Source organism: Ceratotherium simum, chromosome 2, assembly GCF_057802395.1.
Source record: "Ceratotherium simum simum isolate JZ-2026a chromosome 2, ASM5780239v1, whole genome shotgun sequence".
NCBI lineage: Eukaryota > Metazoa > Chordata > Mammalia > Perissodactyla > Rhinocerotidae > Ceratotherium > Ceratotherium simum.
Window position 1 is genome coordinate 1,815,263 of NC_141901.1, and position 9,959 is coordinate 1,825,221.

At 44.5% G+C, this 9,959-nt stretch overlaps 1 protein-coding gene across 2 annotated transcripts in view; it reads right to left on the bottom strand.

Moving 5' to 3' along the window:
- The window catches only part of DSTYK (dual serine/threonine and tyrosine protein kinase), a 45,853-nt gene extending 36,170 nt beyond the window's left edge, over positions 1-9,683 (bottom strand). Inside the window, exon 1 of one of the 2 annotated variants that reach the window (XM_087437103.1) lies at positions 9,342-9,683. In XM_087437103.1, the coding sequence (XP_087293229.1) occupies positions 9,342-9,606 (265 nt within the window). In that variant the 5' untranslated portion in view covers positions 9,607-9,683. The remainder of the gene's footprint in view (positions 1-9,341) is intronic. The other variant, XM_087437096.1, reaches the window with a different exon arrangement.
- Between the last annotated feature and the right edge of the window lie 276 nt (positions 9,684-9,959).

Here is a 9,959-nt window from a genome sequence, read left to right on the forward strand (position 1 = left end):
TGTGGCTTTGGGGGGGAAAAAAAATAAATAAAATCTTTAAAAAAAAAAAAGAAGGATCCAGTGGTGGGAATGTGTCAAAAGGACATAGGAACCACCTCAACGGGGGCTCACCGACCAAATCAGGGACAATTTTTAAGCATAAAAAAATTTTTAAGTGATAATAAGAGATTATAATCCACTGAAAAAATTCACGAGTCCACACTGACATAAATAGATCAACAAACAAAAAGGAAAGTTCTTCCTTATCACAGAATACCAACTAAGAAATATAGAAGGAATGATGGATATAAAAACCACCCCTGAGGCAGGTGGGAGTTGTCAATGGATGCTAGGTCTAGTGGAGGGAGGTTTTTTTCAGGAACAGGATTATCAGTGAAGTCTTAGAACACCTCCCCACGAGACTAATCAATTGCAAGCGGAAAACTTGTGACTTTAAGGTGGAGAAAATTAGAGGACACCAACATGACCAGTGATCGAGCTTAAATCTCCAGGGGCGGGGTGGGCTGACCTCATGTACTCCGATGTGATGCACATCACATCACTGCTGTGCCTAATCCTGCTAAGAACACATGACCCGAGTCTAGTCGTGAGAAACCAATAGACAGATCCAGGTTGAGGGCCATCCTACAGAATGTAAGGCCTACTCTTTGAACCTGTCAAAGATATAAATGCCAGGGAAAGACCGAGGAACCAGTCCACATTAAGGGAGTCAGAAGAGACATGACAACTAAATGCAACCTGTGTTCCTACATAGGATCCGGGATCAAAAAGAAACAGAGACATCACTGGGACAGTTGGCAAAACCTGAATGGGGTCTGTGGACTGGACAGTAGCACTGAATCAATGTTAATTTCCTGATTTGGGGAGTTGTACACTGATATGTAGAAGCATGTCCTTGTTTGGGAGAAATGCACACTGGAGTGTTTTAGAGGGGATAAGACAACCTATCTAGAGTTTGCTTTCAAAAGGTTTGGAGAAGGAGTAGATGAGGGAGAGGGAGAGAAACTGGAGCAAACACAATAAAATGTTAACACCTGGGGACTGCATGAAGCAGGTATGAGAGTTCTTTGTACTTCTCTGGCAACATTTATGTGAGTCTGAAATTATTTCCAAGTAACTTTTTTAAAATGAGCCCAAAGGCATCCTAGTGTATCCAGTTCTGGATCTCAGAGGAAAGAGATCAAGAGACAGAATTTTCCTTGACAAAAAAAAAAAAAAAAAGCAGATAAAAAATACATCAAATACAGTAATAACAGACTTTAAACAGTAACAGTTTCTTAGCTGTCCCCACTTTTGCCCTGCACATTACCTTCTGTCTACTCAATCTTCCTGGAATAGTTTCCTGTTGCCAGTTTGGAGTCTGGGGAGTTCAAGGCACTCATCTAAGTATGTAGTTCAGGATCAGATTTAGAACTCAAATCCTCCAAGCTAAGCAGTACAGACAAAGATCATGCTCCAGGGCAGCACACGCTGATACAAGTTACCTATGACCGTCCACTTCATTGGACAGGAAGACACCAGAAGGAGCTTGACCTCGCACTGCCTGCAGCAGCCCCTTCTGACTACTCAGCAGTTGGGAACACATCTCCACTTCTTCTGGAGAACAGGCGTCCTCCTCATCAGGTACTAACAAACCACTTTTCCAAGTGGGAGCAGTGGAACATCTCCATTTCTCTCCAGTGAACCAGAGCCAGCAGAGCAGGCCAATTGTTCGATTAGGAGAAACTGAAGTAGGTTTCCTAGTGGGGTTCTTGTATGCCAAAACAGTAAGAACAACTTTTCTCCTACTAGCTGTTTTCCCCACACTCCTCCTTGCACCTACATATCCCCATGATATTACAAGTTAAGGTAGAGTATGTTGTACAGAAGATTCCTAAAAGGTAAACTCCATATTCACTGTCCCTCTAATTTGAATAAAGAGAGAGCTTTTATTCAAATTAGTCTTGTAATATAGCTGATTTATGACAGGGCCTTAAGTCTTTGCTCCAGAAAGTTTGGCTTGATTAAAAAAAATCTTGGGTGGGGCCGGTCAGGTGGCACAAGCGGTTAAGTGAGCATGCACCGCTGCGGCGGCCCGAGGTTCGCCGGTTCAGATCCCAGGCGCGCACCGACACACCACTTGGCAAGCCACACTGTGGCGGCGCCCCATATAAAGTGGAGGAAGATGGGCATGGATGTTAGCCCAGGGCCAGTCTTCCTCAGCTAAAAAAGAGGAAGACTGGCGGATGTTAGCACAGGGCTGATCTCACAAAAAAAAAAAAAAAAATCTTGGGAAATGTAATTCTCTCCCCATTACACAGACTGGAAAGGGTAAAAAACACTAAACTAAAATCTGTCTGGCACAAACAAGGCACTAACGCTCTCAATGTGATGAAGCTAAAGTTAAACCATTTCTTACATCTGAGTAAAAGGGACGAAAACATTTTTTAAAAAGTGTGAGGTTTTTTTTAATCAAAGGCTTTTATGAATGCATAATCTACCATCATTCTTTGGGATCGTTGTGATGCATTATTAGTTAGACAAGGGAAAAGCAAAACAATCCTCCATCCTACTCCTCAGGTTCCTGCCCACAGACCAGCACCCCGGGGAGCAGAAGTCCATTGTAAAGCCCGCCTCCAAAGAGAGCCGTGGTGAAAAGGCTCCCACAGCCCATGGCCAAGGCTGGGAAATACACCCACACCATGCACACTGCCTGCTGAAGGAGACAGAAGGCACTGCACAAGACGGCACCTCAACTGTGCCCACAGGGGATACTGATGAGGCCTTGGGCTCCGACTAACTTTCCTCCAGAGGGTTTTGGTTTGGACTTGGGAAGAATGTTCTTTATAAGGGCACTTTCTCAGAGAGGCTGATTTACAACTCTAAGGAAGGGGACACATATCTCAACCACTGCTACATCTCTTCTCCTCTGTTCAGATGTCAAGTCCCAGGACCCCCAAGATTACCAAACTCCCTATTTGGCAAAGAACTGAATCAATTTCCAAGCATGGGGTGGCCTATACTTAGCCTGGAAATCCTACAGGGGACTCCAATCAGACCTTTGAGAGTCAAGGAAGAAGAACTGCCTCTTCCACACGGACTCACCCTTTATACTCTTGTTATGAATGACGCTATTCAGATTCCCTGGACCACATAGGAAGCAAAACCCATCATCCCTGGAGGTGAACTGTTTTCCTAAAAGAAGTAAGGAGCAAATTTAACTTAGGTCTTAAAACTGTTAGGAAAAAACCACAGGCACCCACACACCTCATACTCTTCATACTGGCTTCTCTGTGAGTACCCTCTGAGAAACACAGGGAGATGAAAGACGCTCTAACAATAATCTTCATGAACACATTCTGCTTATGAACCATACACACAATTATAGTTACTCCATCAAAGGCAGATTGGGACTAATTTTCCTGTACTCTGTCAGAAAGTCAGTAAAGCGTCTCAACTCCAGTTTTTATCAATGCCATCTAATCTTACAACTTCCCATATGCCTTATCCCCACACCCTCAAAGACAGCTAATGGTTAAGTAGGTAAACAATCTGCAGAAAATCCTCTAGGGCGAACATGACGAAACACGAATCCTTCTTTCTTTCATAACATCAACTTGGAATTAATAATATCAGTCAGTTGGACATTGTTCACCATTGTGTGTCCTGTGCCCAGTACAGAGTCAGGCATTAATAAAGGTTTGCCAAGTCAATGAATATTAAGTAGTTACTTCCCACATCACGGTGGAGCTCTGGTATACCGGTATTGCATGGAACTATTCTTTGGGACACGAAAATTCTTCTTTGGGATACTTGCACAGAATGCAGTTCCAGCCTCATCAGTCGTCTATCAAATGCATATCACTGTTCTTTTTTAGAGGCCCAGATAGTAGAATGTGGGCAAATCTACAAAAGTCCCTATCTTCTATGGGGGGTGGAAACGCCCTTCTGAAGTGGAAATTAAACTGCATTTAATTTCAAAACATCATTCCAATATCTGCCAGCCATGGAAATAATTTAACAAATATTTGCCTATTATGTACAAAGCACTTGCAGGAAATGGCAGGAGATACAAAGATGAGTAAAACAGTCTTTACCCTCAGGTGTTCACAATCTAGTAAGTGGGATAAGACCATTATATCCACAGCTATCATACAAATACCTAAATAAATAAAACCATGATCTGTACGCCCAGAGCCTATAGGAATTGAACAATAGGTATAAAGTGCAATTCACCTTATACTTTACTTCAATAACATATTTTTTGAGGTTTTATTTTCAAAAGATTGTTTTTGAGAACTACATTTATTGCAGGAAGATTCTTAAGTTGGTGAGACAGAGAACAGAAGCACGAAGACAAGAAAGGAGATGCTGGGAAAGGAGACAGAGCAAAACGAAATGTAAAGACCAGACTGGGTTTCTATTTAAATCCTGCTTTCTTTAAAAACTACCTGCAAGGCTGAAGAACTAACCATACTGAAATCAGTAATGACTTTTAAGACTAAACTAAACATACTGCAAATGATAATAAACTTAAAGGTAATAATGTCTTTTCTTTTACAAGCCGGCAGAATTATCCAAGCCTTTTTAATAGCAGGCTGCTCTACGCCATGGGAAACATTATCCTAGGGAAGGAAGATTAGGAAGGGGAAAGGCTGTAAATGGGAAGGGTCCAAAGAGCCACAGAGTTTGAGGAGGCCATTTCCTCCCAGAGTTCCTCCCACAGAGCTGGAGGTAGCAAGATCAGGAAAGAGGGGCCTGGTGCCCTAAACGACATGGACTGGCAATTGGAATAAGAGGCTTGAGCAGGTAGTGTCACATTAAACTCAACTGGATAAAGTCTCCCACTGAAGTAAATGATGGTTCCATGGCAAGCTATGGAGCCTGGGTTATGACTCACTTATAACAAATCTCTCCACTGACAGGGTGCATTTTATATTCCCACGGCCAGGTCAGAAAAGAACAAGGGAGGAGTCACATTAGCAGAACTGGACTGGGAGCCTAGAGACCTGGGCCTGAATCTGGCTCCAGTTCAAAACTGTTCTGTCCCACATTCCACCTTTCTACTCCTCTTAGTCTTCCCCCAGCCCACCACGTTCCAACTTCCTAATCTATGTTCACCAACTACATACACACACTCAAACGGCCAAATATATTCAGCACTAACTGTATGCCTGTGCTAAGTGCTTTATTGTAACGTCACAACAACTTTGTGAAGTAAACATTATCACTCCTATTTTATTTATTGAGATATAATTCACATCATAAAATTCACCCTTTTAAAGTGTACAAAATTTTTTTTAGTATATTCACAAAGTTGTACAACCAACACCACTATCTAATTCCAGAACATTTTCACTCCCCAAAAAGAAACCCCGTAACCATCAGCAGTCACTCCTCATTTTCCTCTCTCCCCATCCCCTGGCAATCAGTAATCTACTTTCTTTCTTTATGAATTTGCCTATTCTGGACATTTCCTATAGATGGAACCATATAATATGTCGCATTTTGTATCACTCCCATTTTACATATGAAGAAACCAAGATTCAAGTAACTTGCCCCAAGTCACACAGTTAATAAGAGGCTGAACTAGAACAGGAACCCAGGTCTGATTCAAACACTTGTGCTTGCTTTTGACCACTACACGCAGCTTCCATATGGGAAGAAAATTGAGAGAGAAAGTGCAAGTTTTAGATATACTTGGGAAAATGGGGTTTTGTTCATCTAGGGTAATAAAAGTAATAAATAAGAACCACAATCATAGCCTTATCTCTGCTGAGCTTATGTTGAAAAGCACAGGCAGCTCTTCTAAACAGATCACGGCAAGCAACCAGAGAGCACAACCACCCCAGCCTCTTGCTGTTTTACCCCACAACCCCAAATTCTTCCCCCGTCATCCCCATGAAGATGGCAGCTACAGGAAACCAGGCTGTAAAGAACCTTCTCTCCCAACTTTCCAGCCCTTCCCCAAATGTCACTCTGCCACTTAAACTTTATTATCCATACAAATTTCTAAAAAGTCCAAGAAAAATGTCCATTTTAAATAAATGTACTAGTACTTTTCCTCCCTTTTTAATTCTGGCAACCAATTTATATACTAGGTGTGACAAAAAGAGGGTCAAGACTGTTGGAGGAACTAAGCTGTCTTCTAACCAAAAGCAAAGAGCTACAAAAATCTAAGAATTATAACTCACATAAAATGCCTATACTCTAACCATACCTTAGCTTTCTGCCCTTTTCCCGCTTTATGTGTTGCATATGTATATGGTTGAGATTAGATTATGCCTTTCCAGAAGACCAAGTTCAGGTCTTCCTAGTCCTTTTCATCCCTCATCCAACATAAACAAATAGGTGTACTGTGATGATGATAATTATAATATTTTTCTTTCTCAGGAGAAAAGTATAGAAGGGAAAGACTGATCTCCACTAATCCAAGGCCAAGGCCAAGGCCAATGTCTTCGACTCTTTATCCCCCATACCAGGCACTCAAATGTTTACTGAATAATAACAGCTAATACTTACACAGTACCTTACCAGGCACTGTTCTAAACGCGTCCCTATATTAACTCCCAACAACCCTACAGGCAAGCACTCTTATTATAATCCCCATTTCCTGATGAGGAAACTCGCACAGCACAGCTGTGATCTGCCCAAGGTCACTGAGATAGCAAGGGGTTGGACCCAGCACTGAAGGAAAGCAGCATAGTCTAGAGTGTTCCAACTAGACACATTTGAGTCATTCCAATTTCTTAAAATTGAGAGGTTTATGAGACACTGCAACAGCTAGGAACTCTGCTGGATCATAAAACAAGAAAAATACTTTTCCCTCTGCTACTTTGTAATACTCCATTCTGCCTTTCTTCAGAAGTGCTCAAAGCCTTTATCTCCTTACTTCTGAACCCTCTGGCAAAGGAAAATAAACAGATAAGACGGGCTTTCCTCCCCTTTGGTTAAGTGAAAAGAAGATCGATGATTGGGACAGCAGAGGAGGAACAGAATCAAGGAAATTTCACTTATAATTCAGTTTTCTTTGTATAGGCCAAGCTACTCTCATTTTAGAGTTCTAGTCTGCCTACTCTTGAACTTCTAAAACATCATATACATTATATCCTCTCTAACTGCCCCTACTGAATATAAAACTCAAAATTAAGAAGGAAGCATTATTTTGGGGTCCTTCCCATTTCCTTTCTGGTTAAAAGTGAAAAAATAAAAATGTAGAGTTAATCCCTGATATTCAGTTCTCAAATACTATATACTACACCCAACCTAGAAGCACACTTCCATTCTGAAATGATGATTAAAACCTTCACCTTTGTCAGGTTAAGAATTGAGTGTTGCTTCTCCTAACATCCCAAGTTCCTATTAATCAGAAACCAACATTCATATAAGAAAGTTGAGAGAGTCTCCGAATGAACTTGACCTTGCAAAGATAGCCTGTAAAAGGGGAGAATAAAGAGCTCGTTGTCTTTTTAGGAGTGGTTTCTACTTTCTAACATGATTACCTAAACAGCTGGGAAAAGAGCATCCCCAAAACATACATAGGAAGTTCGACCTTACTCATCCGCCCTGATGCCCATTTTCACTTCCAAAGATAAAACTCTCCACACTGAAAAGAATGTAAGCATTTTATGGAAGAAAATCAAATTGCTCCCAGTCCTGTCATCTGCACCCTCCCTTGGTTTTTATTTCGGACGGACAGACTCCAGAGGGTGAAGAGAGTTAAATGTGCAAAGATTAGTTCATGACGCAGTCAACTAGAAAAGCCATGAGGCAAAATACAAAGGTATGTTTGTATCTCTTAAGTTGGCTCTTAAAGAATCAAGAGACAACCAAGGTGCCTTGAAAACCTCCATCTCTCTGAGGTGAATCTACTCTCTGATTTTTTTTCAGTAGTAATTCAAAATAAATAATTGTTACAAAACAAGAGCAATAGAGGGCTTCTTTAGATAAGCTATGAGAAAAACTTCTGAGCAGGGAAAGCACTGCTAAGGGAGAGGGTGAAAGTACACATTCTGGGGCTCCTCTCTGAAAACATTACCCCAGTTGTCTTCCAACAGCCTCACAGAAATCAGTCCCCTCTATAGGTCCATTTTCAGACAGCAAATCTCTGAGCATAAGATGCCAAAACCACAACTTCAGAAAAGCTAGTCATCCCCCTCCTCCCATTCATCTCATGATAAAATAAAAGCTTTTTTATTTACATCCAGGCCAACAAAATGTAACAGTATCATTCAGGATCATATCAGAATGACACTATCTTATTTTTATCACCATTTTCAGAGTCTCAGATAAATTTAGGATATTAAACATGCAACTTTGGAAATATAGGGCCCAACTCACAAAATCTGAAGAGCTTAACAATTCATTCCTTTCTGAGCCTCACCTTCAAATTTGCTACCAGCATCTAAATTTGTGTTTCTGAAAGTGTGTCTGCAAACCACTTGCATCAGAATGCCCAGGGACATTGTATGTTTCGAGTCTGTGGACCCACCCACTAGGCCTACTCTACCTACCTGTGACACAGCCTGAAATATTTTACATTTTAATTTGATTTTCATACACACTTAAGTTTGAGAATCACTAAATTAAACACACCAACGTCTCTGCTATGTTGTCCCCAAGGCATCTGTCTACATGGGATGCCAGTCACTTCTCCCTTCCAATCTAGTTTATTTCCTAATTAGACGCAGTAGTTAACAAACCCGCCAGTTCCCCACCTATAGCAGTTTAAAAGGAAGCAAGAAATTAGGAAAGATCAAAGATCCCGCACGATTTTAAGTGCTTTAGGGCCTCTAGCACATCCCAGAGAGAATCATGTCAAGAAGTCTCAGGACCAAAAAACGATCCCTTCCCTCTCTAACTTCTTCACCATAAGCATAAGCAGCATCTCTGGAAATTCCCTGGCACCCATCGGCTATCACTTCCTTTAGCGACCCTAGCCCCATTTAGAGTACACTCTTTACTTCTCACAGAGCTGCTTCATGACTGGTGTAAAAACATTTCCGTACATAACCAAACACACACACGCACAACAGACACACGTTCAGTCCGCCCCAGTTTCCGGGCCTCCTCCGGCTCCTGGGGCACCCCGCCTGCTGCCCCTGCTCCGTTCCTCCATCCCTAAAGCGGGGCTCTGCCGACAGCGGCCCACCCCTCACTCAGAGCAAGCTTCCCCCTCGGGTTAAGCCCCGCGCTCCGCCCGCGCACAGCCCGGCCCCCGCTCCCCTCCCCGCCCGGGGACGCCCTCCCACGGCGGCCCGGCCGCGGCCCCTCTCCCACGCGCCTCGCCCCGCCGCTCTGCAGGGCCGGGCGCGGTCCCCCGTGGGCGCCTCTCCAGCCCGCGCCGCGCGCCGCCTCCTTACCCGCCTGCAGCCCGGGCTCGGCGACATCGCTGGCAGGGCCGCGCTCGGGCCCGCCGGCGCTCGCGGGGGCGGAGGAACAGCCGTGGCCGCGGGAGCACTCGAGGTCGCGGAAGAAGCTCTGCGTGTCGCGCAGGTTCTGCCGCAGCCGTCCCAGGTAGCGGCGGTAGCGCCCGAGGCCCCGGCACAGCTCGCGGGTCATCCCGCCGCCGCCGCCGCCGGGGCCCGACACCGGCTCGCCGCCCCACGGCACCCCGTCGCCCTCCATCTCCTCAGCCTGCTCGGTCTCCGCGGCGCGGTCCGGCCCGCTGGCCGGCTTCCCTCCTCCCCGCCCCCAGGCTTAAGGGAGGAGGAATCTGCCCCCGAAGCCCCCGCCTGCGGTCCTTGCACTCCCAGCCTCCGTCACCGCCGCTGAAAACAAACCAACCGCAGTGCGCCGCGAACGGAACCTTTATCCCCACTGTCCAGAAATCGAGGGAAGGATCGGTGGAGCGCGCCGTCACCGCGGGGTCTCCTGGGACTTGTGGTCCGGGCTGGGGCCGAACTCCCAAACCGGACACGGGATGGGACTCGTCCACCTTGGGTATAAACCTCACCTCAGCGTGTGCTTACACGCTCTCC